Source organism: Vigna radiata, chromosome 6 (genome assembly GCF_000741045.1).
Source record: "Vigna radiata var. radiata cultivar VC1973A chromosome 6, Vradiata_ver6, whole genome shotgun sequence".
NCBI classification, from domain to species: domain Eukaryota; kingdom Viridiplantae; phylum Streptophyta; class Magnoliopsida; order Fabales; family Fabaceae; genus Vigna; species Vigna radiata.
Genome location: NC_028356.1, coordinates 10,637,194 through 10,656,525, shown reverse-complemented (window position 1 = coordinate 10,656,525; position 19,332 = coordinate 10,637,194). Strand labels below are relative to the sequence as shown.

The 19,332-nt window shown below is 35.8% G+C and overlaps 4 protein-coding genes across 5 annotated transcripts; 2 read left to right on the top strand and 2 right to left on the bottom strand.

The window, feature by feature from the left end:
• Nucleotides 1–3,723: 3,723 nt before the first annotated feature.
• Nucleotides 3,724–5,762, top strand: LOC106763420. Its single transcript, XM_014647616.1, has 3 exons — nucleotides 3,724–3,762; nucleotides 4,000–4,864; nucleotides 4,909–5,762. The coding sequence occupies exons 1-3, from the start codon at nucleotides 3,724–3,726 to the stop codon at nucleotides 5,760–5,762; spliced, it is 1,758 nt and encodes a 585-aa protein (XP_014503102.1).
• A 742-nt stretch (nucleotides 5,763–6,504) lies between these two features.
• Nucleotides 6,505–8,048, bottom strand: LOC106764256 (thaumatin-like protein 1). Of its 2 annotated transcripts, XM_014648519.2 has the most exons (4): nucleotides 7,488–8,048; nucleotides 7,006–7,273; nucleotides 6,844–6,907; nucleotides 6,505–6,755 (listed from the first exon to the last, which is right to left on the bottom strand). In XM_014648519.2, exons 1-4 carry the CDS (start codon nucleotides 7,978–7,980, stop codon nucleotides 6,738–6,740), a joined length of 843 nt encoding a protein of 280 aa, XP_014504005.1. In that variant the 5' UTR covers nucleotides 7,981–8,048; the 3' UTR covers nucleotides 6,505–6,737. The 2 variants fall into 2 exon arrangements, with proteins under 2 accessions (XP_014504005.1, XP_014504004.1); XM_014648518.2 differs by having other exon boundaries at nucleotides 6,505–6,907.
• A 2,362-nt stretch (nucleotides 8,049–10,410) lies between these two features.
• Nucleotides 10,411–12,422, bottom strand: LOC106765322. The gene is made up of 2 exons (XM_014649900.2): nucleotides 12,235–12,422; nucleotides 10,411–11,454 (listed from the first exon to the last, which is right to left on the bottom strand). Exon 2 carries the CDS (start codon nucleotides 11,380–11,382, stop codon nucleotides 10,945–10,947), a length of 438 nt encoding a protein of 145 aa, XP_014505386.1. The 5' UTR covers nucleotides 11,383–11,454; nucleotides 12,235–12,422; the 3' UTR covers nucleotides 10,411–10,944.
• A 1,153-nt stretch (nucleotides 12,423–13,575) lies between these two features.
• LOC106764187 (probable ribonuclease P/MRP protein subunit POP5) lies at nucleotides 13,576–15,505 on the top strand. Its single transcript, XM_014648425.2, has 3 exons — nucleotides 13,576–13,961; nucleotides 14,043–14,180; nucleotides 15,074–15,505. Exons 1-3 carry the CDS (start codon nucleotides 13,784–13,786, stop codon nucleotides 15,220–15,222), a joined length of 465 nt encoding a protein of 154 aa, XP_014503911.1. The 5' UTR covers nucleotides 13,576–13,783; the 3' UTR covers nucleotides 15,223–15,505.
• The last annotated feature ends 3,827 nt before the right edge of the window (nucleotides 15,506–19,332 follow it).

Below are 19,332 nucleotides of genomic sequence, written 5' to 3'. Positions count from 1 at the left end.
TGACAGGGTAGGAAACTGGTTGGATGATGATGGGTAGGGAAGGTCTGGCGGGAGGGTTTGAGTTAGAATTGGAGGAAGAGCAGAGAGATTGGTGAGAGGTGAGAGAGAAAGGCAATTGACGAGGGAATGGCGGCAAACTTGGGAGAGGAGAAGCTTGAGTGCCGCCATGGCTGAATGAAGAGTGTGCGAGAGAGAAAGAGAAAAGCCTTTTCAAATTTTAACCTAAGGGCTGATTATGCAGTGAAGTCTGCAGCCCATTATGCTTCAGTTGGGCCTGCCCGAAGCAGTAACGCCTATTATGCCTCGGTTCTGAGTTGAATCGAGATGATAGCGCTTTGTCAGAAAAAACAAAAGGACTTTTATGCTTCGGTTGTCCTTTTACCGGAGACAGTAACAGATATAGGCATCGGTTTAAAAATAATCGAGGCATATAACCACACAGTATTTACAAAATTGCCACCGCGCTTTTATATGTTTCGGTTTCAATAAAACCGAGGCATATATAGCGAGTTAAAAAAAGCTTTTTTTTACTAGTGAAGAGGATACTGCACCTAGTTCTTAGGAATACTATTTTATATTTGTGCTCTTTTGAAGAACTTTACTGTAGGTCAGTTTAATATATGTAGATCTTTTGAAAAATTTTAAGTATCCCTTACTTTGATATACTTTGAATTATGTAAATTTTAAGTTTAGAAGGCGTTTTTGGATGACGGTAAAATCATAAACCTATATTTCATATCCTCTTGACTTCTCTCTTTTATCATTTTGTGTTCTATTCTATATTATATCATCTTATGTAATTTAGGATGTCACAATCCTTCTGGACCGTGTAACTAACTCAATCTGGTTTATTTATTAGCGAGTCAAATAAATTCGAACTCGGCTCGACCCACCACAGATTGATAGGTTAAACTTAGTTTACTAGCTCATTTAATTACAATTTTTTTTAAATAAAAAAATTACCAACTTTTTGTAATTTAAATCTAAATAAATTTTACTTCCAAAATAATGTTAAATTCAATACAATTCAAAAAAATAAAAAAAAATACAATACAATACCAAATAGTATTTTTTAGGATTTTATAAGATAATAAATTAATAAAAATAAAATTAGGTGAGTTAATAGATCAACCAGATTTACCACGGATTGAACTTGGATAAGTCGAGTTTAAATGAGTTGAGTTAAAAATTAACCCATATACAAAAAATGTAATTTTTTCCAATCCAATCCGGATCGAACCTTTAAAAGTAAAATCTATTTATTTTGTTCAATCGAATTTAGTTGTGTCGTGTTTGGAATGTTTGAAATAATAGACGGAAAAAGTTCAGAATTGTAAAAAAATGAAAATAATAACTCTTTCAAAATAAATAATTCTAATTGATCATTAATACTATAAGAAATTTCCAAATGAAAATGCATTCTAATAAAACCCTTTTATCTTAAAATAATGTCTAGATTTGTTGTGGTAAACCTCTAGAATTTTTTTTTATTTATTGGTTAAGAACTAATATTCATTTAAAAAACTGTCACGGTATGTTTCCTTTAGATTCATGTTCTTATATTAAATATTGACATGAATTAGTTAAACATGGGACTAAATTAAGGTTAATTTAACTGAAAAAATTAGTCGCCACATGCATGCACAGGAACGTTTTTCATATCCAAATTTTGGCTTTTTGACCCCATAGGCAAATTTGCCTCATATATTACCAAAATGGGCAAAAGGGGAAGTCGTCTGGGGGCAGAACGACTTCATAAGAAGAAGTCGTGCCCCCCTGCACGACTTCACACTGAACAGTAGTGAAGTCGTGCACCCCTAAAACGATTTCTGGGCTCTATAATCGATTACCAGGAGCTGTAATCGATTACAGCTTGTTAAAATCGTGCCCCCCTGCACGACTTCAGCATTATAAGCAAAAATGGGCCTGGTAATCGATTACAGACCCCTTGTAATCGATTACCAGGTGTTTTTTAAGTGGTAACAACCCCTGTAATCGCTTACCAGGGTGTGTAATATTGAAAAATGGCCCTGGTAATCGATTACAGACCCCTTGTAATCGATTACCAGGTGTTTTTTAAGTGGTAACAGCCCCTGTAATCGCTTACCAGGGTGTGTAATATGGAAAAATGGCCCTGGTAATCGATTACAGACCTGTTATAATCGATTACCAGATTAAATGACTCATTTTTTTTGTGTTGTAGAGTACCAATATAGGTGCAATTATTTAATTTTTGTTATGACATTGTTATGTTTCGATAGAGTAATTTTATTGTTTGAAATTACAAATGGAAATTAAAAGACAAACTTGGAAATGAAAGTTGAAGTATTTTATTGAATTGAAAATGCATTACATAAGTAGACAAATCTTAAAATAAGGACAATAATACTACTAAGTATCTAAGAGGAAGGTCCACCATGTGGACCAAAATGACGACGCAGAACCTCATGCTCTAAATGATCTACTCGAGTTTCCAATGTATCGAACCGGTCTCCCATGTTGATCTCGAGCTGTTCAAGTCTTGTATTAATGTTTTCATTCATGGTGTTGAAGTTGTCCCCCACAAATGTTTTAAGATCATTGATCCCCCTCATCAAGTCATCATATGAAGAAGTTTGAGTGTCAAGAATGGGCGGTGGTGGTGGTTGTTGTTGAGGAGGTGCTTCACTTTGGCCTTGAGAAGGACGGGGAGCATTTTTCGGAACCCATATGTCGTTATCATTTAGCTTAAATCCAAAGGAATCGAGTGATGTACGCGATATCTGCATTTGCCTTGTTCGTGGGCCAGGAATTTCATCATCCAATGGAATGTCAAAATGTTGCAAGATACGGGTGATAAAAAATGCATATGGTAAAGGAGCATTTTCCTTCAACGCCTTCATCATCCTTTGTCGAATGAGATGGGTCCAGTTGATGTGCTTCCCCGTTATAATAATCCACAACAAGATTACATCTTCCTCAAAAGCCTGTGCAATGTTAGAAACACGTGGCAAAAAAATACGAGTGATAATATAATGCAATATTCTAGCATTAACTATCATGGATCCGGCAGTAATTCTACCAACTTGAGGTTTCCATGGCAAAAGTATCAACTCTTTTGCTGCGTTCAAGCTGTATTCATCCACCCATTGATCAAGAATTTTTCCTTCAAAACGCAATCCAACAGAGGGTAGGTTGGCTATGGAAGCCAATAGACTAGGTTTGATAATGATTGGAACCTTCTTAACCTTAGTCTTAATGGTTCCATTATCAGAAATTTTCAGATTACTATAAAAAATTCGGACCAAATCAGGATAATAATGTGGAGCATCAGAGACAAAATCAAGCAAGTTTAGATTTGTCAGCATGTTGTAAAATTCCAGATTTTGGGTCTCGAAATATTCTTGGTGAAGATATTTTGGTTCAATGACCTCACGGTCACAGAAAAGGGTGAAATACCTTTCCGCCAGTTCAGGGGTCGAAAATTGATGAATTGGATCCGATTCAGTTGGTGACGGTGGTGGTGAGAGTGACGGCGAGCTTTCGACCGGTGAAGGTTGACGGTGGCGACGTCCCGAAACTGTAGAAGATGAGCCCTTAACCCTTTGCCTCTTCGAAGAATCCGCCATTTCAAAATTTCAATTGGTGGAAATTGAAGACAATGGAGAGTAGAATGTGAAAATGATGTTTAGAATTGAAAAGAGTAGGAAAAGATGGGATTTAGGACGTTTTTTAGGTGCTCCAATGGTGGAAATGGGGGCTGCTGCGCGAGATAGGGTTTGGGTATGGGTTATGAGAGAGAAAAAGTTGATTTTATAGGGTAGGGTTTCGCTTGTAATCGATTACAGGATTGGTGTAATCGATTACAAGCGACCCCTGGTAATCGATTACATGCTTAGCGTAATCGATTACCAGGGCTCTGGTAGTGGGATGGCATTAAATATCTGGTAATCGATTACTAGGTCAGTGTAATCGATTTGAAAAGGAAATAATATCAAATACAGCGTTGTTGAATCGAAGCCTAACATCTATGTTATTCGATGTCTAGAATACCACAACGGCTGCCAATGGCGATTGAGGGCAGCCTATAGCAAAGTCTGTAAATATTGGGAAATCAAAAATATTGATGGCCAACATACCTTTTTCTCAAACATACTATCTCAAGATCATTCAAATCTTGATAGTACTCACATTGCCTCAATTGTATCAAATTTTGTCCGCACAAACCCCTCCATTCGCATAAAAAGTTTGATTGCAGATATTAAAGCTCGATTCGGATATTTCGTGTCATACAGAAAAGCTTGGATCGCAAAGCAAAAGGCTCTTGCTATGGAGTTTGGTGATTGGGAAGAGTCTTATAACCATCTACCCAGGTGGTTGCATGCGGTGAAGGAAGCAAACCCTGGTACAATATTACAGTGCACCAGTTCTCCAGTGGACATTGATGGACAAACTGACCATAATTGCTATATTATGGAAAGAGTTTTTTGGTCTTTCAGTCCTTGCATCCAAGGTTTCAAATATTGTAAACCCATCCTCCAAGTCGATGGGACGTTTCTAACAGGCAAATATCATGCAACGTTGCTCACCGCCATGAGTCAGGATGGCAATAGAAATCTTTTTCCTGTGGCATTTGCAATTGTTGAAGGTGAGACAAAGGAGGCCATGATATGGTTCTTTCAACTAATTCGAGAACATCTTTGCCCTCAACCAAATATTTGCATCATCACTGACAGAGGAAAGGGTATCTTATCCGCCTTAAGATCAGAAGAAGTTGGATGGGAGGAAGATGGTTTGAACTCTGTTTATTGCATACGTCATTTAGCCTCCAACTTCAACAACAAATTCAAAAATCACGACCTCAAAAAGCAATTCATCAATTTAGGTACTACTAAATTTTTTTGCTACAAATTTACTGTTTATATTCAGTTAACATAACTGTACAAAATTACTACATCCTTACAGCTTATGAGGTTAAGCAACCTACTGTTACGGCAAAGCTTACTGCACTAAGACACCATTACCCACAACAAGTTGCTTGGATAGATAAAATTCCGTTAAATAAATGGTCTCAGGCTTTTGATGGAGGGAGAAGATATGGACATATGACCACTAATCTTGCTGAGTGCATGAACTCAGTTTTAAAGGGAGCACGTTCATTACCAATTTGTGCACTCATCAAAACAACATTTGAGAGGACACAATCGTGGTTTCTTGAACGAGGACTAAAAACACAGTACATGCTACAAGCAGGCCACCAATTTCCTGAAGAAATCGCTGACATTATTAGGAAAAATCAACAACAATCAGCATATTGTCATGTTCATCGCTACAACCGTGAAAATTCAGAATTTGATGTTCAAGAAATATCAACACCTCACCAATATCGCCCACATCCAATTTCCTATAAGGTCAGGCTAAATGAATTGTGGTGTGATTGTGGTCACTTCCAAGCTACTCGTCTCCCATGTCATCATGTCATTGCAGTTTGTGCAAGTTCGCATATACCACTAACCCAAGTAATCGATCCAGTGTATAGCCTTAATAACATTTACAAGGCATACGAAGTACAATTTCACCCAATCCAAAATGAAGATTATTGGTCTGCGTATACAGGTCCAAACTTCATACCAGATCCTCATACGCGGCGCAAGGCATCCGGAAGACCATCTACAAAAAGGATTCCTAATGAGATGGATGAATCCACTCCGGATCAGCCCAAAAAATGCTCTTACTGTCGCAACCAAGGTCATCATAAGGGAAATTGTCCGTTTCGTCACTAGTTAATTTTGTAATCCAATCAATAATAAATCTACTACTTTTAATATTTCATATCAAATTGTCTTACATTTTAATTTCCTTCTTTTATTAATTAAATTGTAAAGACCACAATATCTTATTTGTCTAACACAAAAAACATAATCAAAACTTCAATAACACCTCATAAAAATGATTTTCAACAATCAAATAACTCTGGTAATCGATTACAAGAGTTCTGCAATCGATTACCAGGGCCATTTTTCAATATTACACACCCTGGTAAGCGACTACAGGGGTTGTTACCACTTAAAAAACACCTGGTAATCGATTACAAGGGGTCTGTAATCGATTACCAGGCCCATTTTTGCCTATAATGCTGAAGTCGTGCAGGGGGGGCACGATTTTGACAAGCTGTAATCGATTACAGCTCCTGGTAATCGATTACAGAGCCCAGAAATCGTCTTAGGGGTGCACGACTTCACTACTGTTCATGTGAACAGTGTGAAGTCGTGCAGGGGGGCACGACTTCTTCTTATGAAGTCGTTCTGCCCCATACGACTTCCCCATTTCTGTAATTTCCCCCGATTTTGCCTATTTTCGTAATTTGGCAGTCAAATCTGCCTATTTCCGTACAAAAGCCCCAAATTTTGCATTAGTGGAATGTTAATATGCAATATATGAGACCATGACTTTCTTTAACATTGAGACCAACAGATAGAAAACTAATTACCAAAAGATCAATTTAAAAATTATTTTTTATTACTTACAAGGCATACTTTTTTCATATGCATTTTGCCATGTTTATATATATTTTTTCAAACATTAGAGTTCATGGTAAATGAATTCAGTTCTGAATAGCTGAAAGAGTGATTTCTGCATTTATTTGTTGATGTGTTCCACATTCTCTGCTCAATTTCTTCGTTTATTGGTACTCTTTGTTCCTCTCTTCCTTTGAAGAAACACTTGTGAGATTGATTCTCTTGTGGTGTTGGCTCATATCAGTGTCTGAGACTTTGCTGCAAGCACAGAGAGATGCACAAAGAGAAAGAGTGTCACTGGAAAGGGCAAGAGAATATCTGAAGAAGAATGAACTTGCTGCTGAACCTTCTGATCAGGCCATCCGATTGATGGTGGTAGAGGAGGAACTGGAGCATTTGGTTTTCTAGCTCTGTGTTGTGGCAATGAAAAATGTTGAATCAGTTTTTAGTGTTAGGATTTATCTTTGCAACAATAAATTGGAAGAGAATGGGAAGTGGAAACATATACCTGTTGCTGTTGGGACAAAAAACAATGTCATATTCAAAAGCTTTGCAAATGAAAGTGCTGGTAGCATCATCAAATGCATAGCTATAAGCTTTTGGACAAGCCTGCTTGAAAAGGGTTGAATAATAGGATGGCTGGCATGTACTTGGATTGGCAAATTCTCCACTGCAGCAGTACTCATCTGATCCAAATGCCTCACAAGCACTTTTACACCCAACAACACCACCCTGGTATCCATCTCCACCCACTACTTGAAGTTCTTTGGGGCAACCTATGAAATTCAGCATGAATGAGATGCAATTGTGGTACCTAATAATGAACATCTTACAATTAAGAGTTCAGATTCTCGAAGACTACGATACGATAACAACTTTTTTAACAGTTTTTTATAATAGATTATATGTCACTGTTTTATTGGTCCGTATATTTGAAACTAACTAATCACACGACACCATACAAACATTTTCTTTTGGAAAACATCTTACCTCTGTTGATGTCTGTGACACAACCTGTGGCATTGCAGACCCCAGAACCATACACACCTCTTGGTTGAACAAGCAACGGCAAATTGTAGCCATCCACCATGCTGACATCATAGAAGTCTTGTTCATTGCCTTTGCCAAGAGTTATCTCAAACAATGAGGTAGGAGGAGCAGCACCATTTCCATCACATTCCAATCTTCCACCACAATCACCTGTTTCACACTTGCCAATTCCTGTTGCATCAAATGTGCAGCCAGTCCTAGCCCAGATCCTTCCTGACCACCCTGGAACACTGGTGAGTTTGATCATCTGGCCGGAGTCCAGCCGGAATCCGGTCGTCGGGAGCGGCGGTGAGCCGGAACCGGAGAGTGTGCCAGGCCATATGGTATAAGGGCAGTTATTGGTTATGGTGAAAATTGAAGAGAAAGAATAAGACAAGAAAGTAAACAAAATAACACAGAAACTTTGGAACTTCCATGATGCCACTATTGTCATTTTCTATGATTAGTATTATTGGTTGTGTTGTGTGTTTTTGGGGAAATCGATGATGTGCCAAGAATGAGTAGTCCTCCCATATTTGTATCAAGAATGTGTGCTACGTTGCTTTGGTGAAATTATCAGCCACAATACCAGCTACATGGGTTTAGCATTTCTTTTATTGTGGATGGCCTAATTAAGAAGCTATTCTTTGCCTTTTCTGTTTCATGGAAAACTGAGAAAATAAGGAAACAACATTAAACTATGTGATCTCTGTGACAGGAGAATCATGAATTTCCTTAAAATAATGGTGTCAGAAACTGCGATTCCACCATGTAGGAAAAATTGTTGCATGATTGGATAGGATAGGATGATCCCATAAAGAAGTGACCTAGGATTCCTCCTACGTAGAAGTACATTGACTAGGGAATACGTAAAGGGAAAACTTCTGTATGAAATTATGCATATTTTTTCTTAGTTCGTTATTTCCTACACCTAACTACACGCTTGGCTACTGTGCATGACTTCAGAAAATTGACATGTACCAACTATTGACCTTTCATGGAAGAAAAGGACAAGCTTTTCAGCAGTGAATTTGACCCAAAACTTCTTTAAACACACGCTAAATTGTTATCATCGTTTCAATGGGAACTGAGAAAAAGTCACAAACTTCTGAGTTTGTGGAATTTTGGTATCAACTTTTGTAAGAAAAGAATTCCAATTTTCTCAGCAGTTTTTCTTTGGTTTATGCATCTGTAACTTTGTTTTCACCCCTTTTGTTTTCTTCTTCTCAACTATACAAAAGAATCATTTTGGATAAAGATTAGAAACATATGTCTCTCTGTTCAACTGATAATTTAGGTTTGATAGATCTCATTTCTTATTTAACGAACTCTACTAATAATTTTGCAGTTTTTAATAACTTTTTATATTTGCTTAAAAATTTGTTTGAGAATTTTCAACAAAGTTTTACCAACAATAAGAAATATGTTTGAGTGTTTATCGTAAACACTACTCTAACAAAAGGAATGGATCTCATAGTCCTTGCTTTTGTTGAAAATTCGTGCGTATATAATGAAGGAATCTAGGTGGACCATGTTCGATTTCTGGTGAAAACTGGCTTGATGGATTAACATGTTTCCGTACTGAAAAGATTTAGTTAAAATATATATAGGTGTTCATTTTTGTTTTATATAATCTATAAGTTATTTTTAGTGGGTTAAATTTTTTTAATCATTTAAAATATTTTTGATGTTGCTGAATTTGCAAATTCAAACCTTTTTACTTTATTTTCAAATCTATAAGTTGAACTATTTTCAAACTTACATCTCTGACTAGACTATTTCAGAAACGAAATCCTTATGTTTTATAGGTTGAAATATAAATATTGGTGAGAAAAGAACTCCAGGCAAAATTTGTTAATATAACCAGTAATTAAATTTTATTTTTTAAATATTTATCACCCAATCAGTTGATAATAATTTATCTAATATATCTGTCAAATTTCAAATATTTAGGATGGTCTACTACAAGTATAATAAGTTGGAAAATGAAAGCTACATTACAACCTCCAGCTTCATAAATATCAGAATCAAAAGCTACATCTGTCTATAAACCAAATTAAAGATTAATTACAACTGTGACTAGTACATATAACGAGTACAAAATTTGGCAGAAATCATTAACAGGACAATTTTGTAAGAGACTTCATTTTTAATCGGAAGCTATTACTTTCCATCCTCGAATACAATGTGCAATTTTTCAACACTGATGTTGCTGCAGCTATGTTCCCTTTATTTGCTCATTGTCACCACACCATCTACCAAACAAGTATTAAATCATTTAATGGAATTCAACCACAATTTCAAATAAAATTAATAACAAAGATTAGGCATCCCTACTTGTATCTCTACCGTATCTGTACAGCACCACCACAAATGATCTGGTCTCAATACTTTTGACATCCTGGAGTGTTAGTATTACCAACGCAGCCTTTAGACTCTATAGCCCCATAACTGTTGGTTTCTCCAAACTTCACCATAGAAAAGATTTGAGCAGAAGTCGCAATGCCTGCATTCATTCAAGGAAAAAAAGGCATTTATCAATAACTGATAGTATAGAACAATTTTATATTATAAAAATTAATTCAGTATTGCAAGACAATGTTTTGAACGCTCCTTCCTAGCATAGGCTTCAAAACCTGCACAAGCTACAGTAACCTCAGACAGGTAACAGTTTAATCAAATCACGGAATGAAAATATATCAGAAAATGAATAAGAATGAAAATGTGGACTAGATTATCTCCCTTGAGCCTGCACCAGAAATAGGAAGAGTCAAGCAGCAAACTCAAAATCAATTCACCAGATGGCATACCAACAACTTTGTTCATATGACAGACTGGAGAGAACCTCAGCCTACAGAAGTCAAGGTTATTGATATGACCCTAAGGACCAAATAACTGTTTGCTGTTCATACAAAATTAAGGAGTACAAAGCTTATGACAGTAGCAATAGCAATGAGTACATTAACGGGGCTTCTTTATGGTTACAGATACACTAGAAACTTGATGGTTAACTAATAAAGGGTTACGGTTAAGTACATTGCTCATGTATGCAACTATCAATGGACTGAATCAAATTCAAGCAATGAAAGCCAAAATACATTCTGTAGACCGCTATGACAGTCAGCTTCTCACTAGATTTAGAAGAAAACTGATGTCAATTCAAGTGTCATAAATGTGTTGGGCGTAGAAAGACCCTGCTCAAATCCCCATTCAACAGTTGCTACTTTAAGGCTACATTACATTAATACTAGAAATATAAAGATTTCTTCCTACAGCAGATGGGGCCACATCATGTCCACCAATAAATAATCCATAACTGTTCAATGTCTGTTTTCGATACTCATCCGATAGACAAAAGTAAAAAGACTTCAAAGGGACAAGAAAAATTATGAGTCTGTTTCAGTTATATAATAGATATCTACTTCATATCCATGCCATCTCCAACTTGGCTGCAGATAGGACCGACAGCAGTGAAAGATCTCTCGAAAGGAGAAGGATGAAATTGTGCATCACGCCTACGCTTAAAACCACAGCTATCAGAGGGCGAATTCTCTGCATCTAGCTTTCTGCGAACACCTCTCACTGCTTGTTCCTCTGCTGGAGTAAGGGGGAAAATTTGACCACTTGCTAGACAAAGTGAGCTATGGTTATCATACAGAATTCTCTGGTTACAGTTTTTATCACAGATGTGAGTCAGCCCTGTTAGCTTGCAGCGATACATGTTTCCACAAACATGTTCATTTTCACATTTCCAGTTGCACCTGTGACAGGGAACTGGACCATCTTGGCCCAAAATACTTGACAGATAAATAACATTTGAAGGAGCTGCAACAATAGGATTGCCATATACCTCCATTCTTCGGTCTAAACAGAAACTTCTAGGATTCCAATCTAATACTCCCCAACTCGAAGGCCTTGCCTGAATTTTCTGCAGGACTCACCACAACAACACATAATTCAGTCAAACTCAACAGAAACTGACTTGCTTGAATCTAAAGAGATGTAAGGACTTTAACCTTCTATGACCAACCAGCCTTATAAAGTAATTTCCCTCAACGTGTGTGTCAAATAAGAAAACTGCTTTCATCTTAAACCGAAAATAAAAACTTAACAAGCTTTTGACAAACATAGCCATAAATGGAGTTTAGCAGTTCAGAAAAAGGGCAAATTAAAAAAGGATTTTTGTTAAATTTCCAAATCAGAAAGCGTGTAAATGATTAGTAAATTATATTCATTCACTACCTCTCTGTGACAATAAGACAAACAGCATTTATATTGAGGCCAACCAAATATCTCCATGAGGCAGATCTAAACCAATGCCAGTCAAGATTACCAAAACAAAATAAGACACCACAATTAACACAACCACCGCGGAAATTTAATTACCCATCCACATTTAAATAAGTGCATAAGAGTCAGGAAACAATAAGAGAGAGCATGTGAAAGGAACAAACATATGTGCACACATAATTCTCAATTCCCATGCACATAAAACACCACATCAACAACATTATTCCTATAACATACGAATTCAACCCCACCACAAAAAAGAGAAAACAGAATAATAATTAATTCTCATTATCAAATTACAGAAAATACAAGATAAAAATCATGTTTTTTTTTTCAATTCAGTTATATGAATAGACGATGAAACTAGGATGAAAACTGGACCAACCCAGATAAGAAAAATGAAGGAAAATGGACTTACACGCTCTCCAACAAGGTTATGCTGCCAAGACTTGTTCCTCAGTACCTGCAAAAACGACGCGAGAGAAACCCAAAACAGATAACATAAAAAAAGAAAAATCTCTTTGAAACACACTCTCTCTCTTTGTGCAGAACCTAAGCAGAGCAAAAGCTATAAAAAATTGGAATTTGCAAGGAATGTATGAAGATGGATTGGGTATTTATAGAAAGCAGGTACTGATGGTCACTGTGCACTTGTGGGACACACACCAACGTAGGACAAAACTAACTACCGGAAATGCGCGTCAAATTTCGGGCAAATTGTGACCCAAATGTAAACATGTCACTCTCGGGTCGGGTCCTTTCAGGTGGCACCATCTCCATCAAATTTGGATTAACTATCGGATCTAACTCCAACGTTCTTTTTCATCCCACCAATTATTTTTAAAAAAGAAATGTTTAATTAAACATGTGAGTGAATGTATTGGACCATAGAAGATACTGCTATTAGTGTCGTCCAGTTATTAATTATTAATTATTAATCTTAATTCCCCATGCATAATTATTTTATTAATTTTTATAATAATCACAAGAAAATTATTTATATATTTCAATGAGAATACAAAACCTTATCCTTTTTCCTATTTTGAAAAACTATTACACTAAAACTTATATTAATTTAAATTATATGAAATTTACATCTCCAATTTTTGTCAAATTAATTAAGCTTTTCTATCCTCGGAAATTTTATTTTAATTTTTTATTTAAATAGTTGAGGGATGATGATAGAATTAGAATTGAAGCATTATAAACTTTAAGGCCTTGTTCACTTGGAAGGATTTGGAAAATAATAATTGAGAAGATTTGAAGATAAATTTTTTTTTGTTGTTGATTTGAATATATTTGCAGATAAGTGAAAATGGATTTGGAAGCAAATATATTTAATTTGTCACATAAATTAAATCTTACACTAATTCTTAGAAACTTTACTTTCAAATAAATTCACTTAAATAAATAACAAAAAAAAACTACCTTCAAATTCTTCCAATTCATCCAATTAATTTCTCTCAAATTTATTTACTCAAATAAACAAGACATAAAAGTTTATATTTAAAAAATTCAGCGAAAGTTTATTGTAATTTATGAAGCTTTTAAAATATGAAAATAAAAAATTAAAAATTTATAGAACTACTTGACTTAAAAAAATTAAAAACATGACCGTGGAAAGAAATTAAAAAGTAAAAATAAAATGTATTTGTTTGTGCACGTGTCCCGCAACGGATCTTTTCCTCTCTCGTGTTTTAAATGCGCCACTCAGCTCACTATTATTTTCAAAATTTCAAAACGACGCGGATTAGGTGGAGAGATAAACAAGGACACACCGCGAAAACTTCGTGCCCTATCACAGGTCAACACGTGTCGCTATTGGGCTTCATGGATCAGAGCCCACTAAAGGACCCGACCCGTATTTCTTTATCGGACATTAGCTTCTAGGGTTTCTGTTTCTTCCTTCCGTCGCTGATTTTTGTTCTGGAAATTCGAATCTTCGATTTGCTTGAGCGCCAAGGATCATGGTGGGGTTCAAAAACAGATACATGGTGATGGAAGTTTTTCTCAACCCTAATAGAGACAAAGTGGGCGATGATTCTGTTATAATTACACAATTTAATGTCTCCAAAGCTGTGAAAGAGAGCCTTTTGGAGAATTTTGGAGAGTGTGGTTTGGCTTCATCGTTGGGATCGTTCCAAGGTAAGCAGTAATTTGTTTGATTTCATGCTGGTATACTGATTTTGATGGTATTAACACTTGATTTTTGTTTTTTGTCTGTAGTTAAGTATGTGAATTCAATTACCAATGTGTGTATAATTCGGGTATCAAGGGAGGAGTATCAGAAAGTATGGTCTGCCATTACGATGGTCACAAACATTGCAAACTGCCCCGTCGTGTTTAATTTGCTGGATTTGTCTGGTAAACAAAAATAAAATCCTGCTTCGTTGGTTCTTATAGTTTTTCATTGTTTTTTCGTTAATTCCTTTGGGAATATATTGTGTTGAACGAGAGACAAAGATAAAAAAAGGGTGTGCTAGATTATATGTCACGGGAAAGGAAAATTGTGAAATTCGGAAATTTTGCATTGTGCTATTTCTTCTTTTTTTTTGTTGTTGTTGCTATTCAGTTTGATCCTCAGGTTTACATGTGTATCAGAAAAAGAATTTGTTTATGCCTTTGGAAGGATTTCAATACCTCCAGGATCATACCAAAAACAAATTGGTCCAGATTTCGATTTAGAATACTGTTATGCGCGGCAATGCTTTTGTCAGAAAACCTTTTCAACAACAATTGACTGCCTTCGTATTTTCATAGCTAGTACATTGACCCTATCTTGCTATGAGGTTGTAATCTCTGATGAAATTTATTATTAAAACAAAATTACCAAATGTGAATACAAAAGACATCAGGGCACCAATGTGAAAACAAAAGACGTGCATTATAACTGATGAAAGAAAATTGAGATTTTGATGTTAGACTTCCTATTATGAGGTTAGTGAAGCTTTGGAATTTGATATATGCAATTGTTTAGGTGACATGGACTGTGTGCCGAAGTCATATGTAGATATAGATTAGTTATGCATTGCTTTTCTTACTTCCCAGTGCGGGTTAGGAGGGATAAGGAATCTATTTAAATAATTTATGCACTATGTTTACAGTAATATGAATGAAACTCAGAAAATCTTTTAGACATTTTTTATCAATTTGATTGCATTTAGCCATTGACCGTATTCGTGATTTCAACCTAAAGGTATGATGTTTAACATAAAATAATTATAAATCCTGATATGAAATGTTACATTGTGCTTCAGGAAGTATAAGGGCTTGTAAAAATGCTGCCTTGAAGTGTGAGGAATCAAAATTTGAGCAGTACAAACTCATGGTCGGTGATCGTTTCTCTTCTGCTGATTCTGATCGCATGAATTCCTATCTCGACAGGATCAAAGTTTTGGAACATTAAATATTTGGCCTTCAAGTAGTTTCTCATTGAACCTTACAATTCTAGGTTAAATTTTAATCTCTCTAACATAGGGTATTTGTTCTCTGTGTGATTCAGTGCATTTCTGAGTTTACCGGTGATCGTAACTAGTGTATGGTATAGAGTTACAAGTTTCTTCCGGGAGAGAAGAGACTTGTGAAAATATGTAAATTTGCGCCATTGTAAAATACTAGATTATTTCTAGCTGCTATACATAATTGCAGAGGGAACTTTTTCTTTTACAGCCTACTGCTAGTTTCTTCCATTCTTTCACGTCAATTTTCTATATGTATAGGAAGAGATGAATTCTTAATGATTTTATCGATTTAGTGTTATAGTAAGCAATAACTTTAATGAATGTTTTGCTTGAAGGAAATTAGAGCTAGTATTCGTTTTCTTGTTAGATGAAATTTCAATTCTCTCAACTTTCCTCTGGAGCATCAACATCACTTGCCAAATTCTCTCCCTTGTGATAACATTGATCAAATTTTCTCTTACTGTAGCTGATAACGAAAGTAGTTGGACATGTCTCCTTTTTATTGAAATACTATATCATGTCTTGGGAAGTGTCTCTTACATTTATTTGGTTCTGTTTTTCAACTTAAGGCAGGAAGGCTCGAGGGAAATTATAGATGTCAGAATAACTCATGCAACATACATCAGCAGTTTCATTTTGTATGTTTTAAGAATTATTATAAATATAGACTCTGAAAATACTTTCTGAGTTTTATTTAATGGTAACAACTATTCGTTTTACTTTTTTCTATCAAATCTTATTCTGACTATTCTGTTCACGGAATTGGATTCATCCTTCAAGAAATTATGTGTGAAGTGTTAATTATTTTAAAATGTCATAATGAAAGATAAAAATGGCTTAATCCCTCCCTTGGTCCTCGTATGTGTGTGAAAATCTCACTTTGGTGTCTCAATTGGGTCATAATTTTTGTAAAAATGCACACATTTTACCCCAATCGTTAATTGTTACCAGACGACGTTAAATTAAGTCCATGTGATGCAGAGAATGTGTTGATGTGTTTTCATTTTTTACGTGGATTGTTTTCATTAAATAAATCGTGGTGACGTGGCATTTGTAACAAAAGTTAATTCACTTTAAGGATATATCATATCAGAATTAGGGATTTGAAATTGGAATTAGAGATTTTATCACTTTCATCTTCTTCATCACCCTCTATCGAATTTTGCCATCGGCCGAAATTTGTATATGAACATGTGTCAGCAAGAACGGTTTTACTCTTATAAATTAAATCTATAAATTAAATGAAACAAAAATTACAAACAAAGATGCAAAACAGATCACCAGAAATGAAATCGTAGAAGAAAAAGAGAACTCTGCTTCAATCATTAGCCATACTGGAAAACGGTTACGGAGACAATCTGTTTTATTATTTTCGCCGCCTCATTCTTCTTCCTCCGCCGCAGATGATCATCGCGAAAGCATCGCCACCGCCATATACCTCCAGCTTCTTCCGAACCAAGCCCTGTACAAATTTCACATTCCAAATGTCAGCTCCAGAAAATAAACATAAAGAACCAATAACGGTGTTTATTATTGGTGAAAATAACCCGATACTAGTCTCGGTGTCCAAAATGTTTGCTAGAATGCCAACAATTAACCCTGGAGAGTGAAAGTTAGGTTAGAAAGGGGGGAAAAGAAAAAAGAAAAGGTTGAAGAAAGGGAAGGGAAGGTACCTATGAGAAGAGAAGCACTAGCTTCGGGGATGATGTAAACCTTTTTGCGACGGAGAACGTGACAGAGGACGAAGGACAGGACGAGCATCATGATCTGCAGAAGGATTCCAACGCCGATCGCTTGCTGCTCTTTGCCGGGAGCCTTGTGAGCGTCGGCCGGAGAAATTTCAATCTCCGAAGCCATTGTCCTTCCCGAAAGCAATTACCCGATTGCTTCCGATTATGTTTGGATCGTTGAATTCTTGGCGAATCATAACAGAACGTGGTTCTCTCAACAACTCTGTTCTGATCAGATTCTCTCTTCCAATTCATTTTCTCCACTCTTCTTACCTCTTGGAAGTTTCAGAGCTTTCACATCTCATAATTTTTAATTTAAATAAAACTTTCACGTAATTAAACAAAGCACATTAACATTAAAATGTCAGTACCAAGTTAACGGCGTTTGAGACAACTTAACGGTTGGGATAAAATGTGTACATTTTTACAAAAATTATGACCCAATTGGGAGAGTTCAAAACTTAAGGACCGAACTGAGATTTTCACACAAATATGAGGATCAATGGAGGGATTAAGCCAATAAAAATTTAAGAAACGTGTTTTCCTATAAACATATTTTTGAGTCTTGTACTAATAAGAGTGACACTTTCATTCGAGTCTTGTACCAATTTCTATTTTGAGACTTGAATGTCTGTGCGAGATATGTTTGGGGTGTCGTGACACTTGCACATACATATGAGCAATTTTAGGAAACTAGCTTTGCTAACACAAAGGGATATTGCACTCTTCTACAAGTACATATTTATGTTGGATTTTATTTTAATATATTTTTGAAATATATAACACAGTATAAGTAATGTTTTTGTGGAGTTGGATGTATAAGCATCTTCCTAACAAGTGTTTTTCAACTATGACGAAAGCGATTCTCAGGCTTTCATGGTTCATACCTCCAAGGCAGGGTTGGAGACTTCAGAAAAGGATGTCATATCTTGATGGGCTGACGAATATTGTGGTCATTTAGTGCCCATATCAGTCACACAGGGCTATTCGCCCATTTGTGGCGATTTGCATGTTTTCTGGGTGGATCAGACTCAACAATATGCTTTAATGACATCTGCCTGAACGTGTGTTGAGGTTGTTCGGTTATAAGTAGACGATACTACAACTACTAAAGAGTCTTCCACTGCCAGACGTTCCAACCATTGATTTATGTTGGCTACATTATGTTGAGCATGTGAAGGAGGTATCATAGATGTCATTTCAGGATAAACAATTTCTACTAGTTTCTGCTTGATGTTGACATTTTCTCCAATGTCAACCTTTTTGAATCGTTCCTAAATCATATCAAGTTCACAGTCAATGCATATAACTCTAGAAATTGTTAGAACAATTAGTACTAATTTTGTGCAGCGGAATTAAAACAAATACGATTGTTAAAGCGAAAAGCGTGTTACAATCAATAAAATGGTTCCTTTAGCAATTTTAAATTTCTTATAAAATTTTTATCAAACAGTCGGTGTGCTAAAAGTTTAAAGAGTATACGGAGGAGAAAATCAACATAATTAATTTTTGGTTTAATCATTTCGGAAGTCTCTTTTTTTGCATGAAATCTCAATTTCGTCTCGTTCTTTTTCAATTTCTCAATTGGATCCTTATTTTTGTAAAATTGAATTAAATAAAGGCTTGCCGTCAATTTTATCAAACACCGTTAACTATGTTGCTATGTAGGATGCTGACAATGTAATTTTAATTTGCGTGGCATTAGAAACGTGTGTCAATTGAATTTTTTTAATTTTTAAATTCAAAAATTAAGTGTACAAAGTGGAAATATAATTTAAGTAAGGGTAAATTTGGGAAATCAAATTCAATTACTCTGCAATTGCCAAATCGAAATCAAATTGGGGAAGGTAAGTTTTAGGGTTCTTGGGTACGTTTGTTTTTTTTCTTCTTGAATCAAGAATTTCAGTGATGGAAGCACTTTCTTTTTCTATTCCTTTGCTTTAGCCGCAACGTAAAGAGATTTCTTCCTTTCTCTTTCTTCTGGATATGGCTGGGTATCATAGGAACGAGAGACGATTATGGCGGTGATGGCGTGGCAACGGTGTGGAGATGGCGTGACCAAGCGGCGTTCGTGCTGGTTTGCGGTGGCGCGTTGGAAGTTCTTCTTCTTTTTCCCTTTCCCTGTAAAAACATGTAACAGATCCATACTGAAGATTCAATAAATCTAAATATATCAAACAAGCACATTTAATCATATTCAGATTTATAAGAATAAAAGCGGAAGCAGATTGACCAACCTCCAGCCATTGTTGTACGCTTGCCTAATTTCTGGTTTCTGAACCCTTGCTCTTAAAACACGATGGTGATGTATATGAAGGAAAGAGT

Excerpts from the sequence above, each read along its gene's own strand:
- LOC106763420 (XM_014647616.1), top strand. The coding sequence starts at position 3,724 with ATGGTGGAAATGGGGGCTGCTGCGCGAGATAGGGTTTGG. Across the intron at positions 3,763-3,999 it reads CTGCGCGAGATAGGGTTTGG|CCTAACATCTATGTTATTCG; the intron begins GTATGGGTTATG and ends GTTGAATCGAAG. Across the intron at positions 4,865-4,908 it reads AAAGCAATTCATCAATTTAG|TTAACATAACTGTACAAAAT; the intron begins GTACTACTAAAT and ends GTTTATATTCAG.
- LOC106764256 (XM_014648518.2), bottom strand. The coding sequence starts at position 7,980 with ATGACAATAGTGGCATCATGGAAGTTCCAAAGTTTCTGTGTTATTTTG. Across the intron at positions 7,274-7,487 it reads TGTCACAGACATCAACAGAG|GTTGCCCCAAAGAACTTCAA; the intron begins GTAAGATGTTTT and ends TGAATTTCATAG. Across the intron at positions 6,908-7,005 it reads TTTTGTCCCAACAGCAACAG|AGCTAGAAAACCAAATGCTC; the intron begins GTATATGTTTCC and ends GCCACAACACAG.
- LOC106765322 (XM_014649900.2), bottom strand. The coding sequence starts at position 11,382 with ATGGAGGTATATGGCAATCCTATTGTTGCAGCTCCTTCAAATGTTATT.
- LOC106764187 (XM_014648425.2), top strand. The coding sequence starts at position 13,784 with ATGGTGGGGTTCAAAAACAGATACATGGTGATGGAAGTTTTTCTCAAC. Across the intron at positions 13,962-14,042 it reads ATCGTTGGGATCGTTCCAAG|TTAAGTATGTGAATTCAATT; the intron begins GTAAGCAGTAAT and ends TTTTGTCTGTAG. Across the intron at positions 14,181-15,073 it reads TAATTTGCTGGATTTGTCTG|GAAGTATAAGGGCTTGTAAA; the intron begins GTAAACAAAAAT and ends ATTGTGCTTCAG.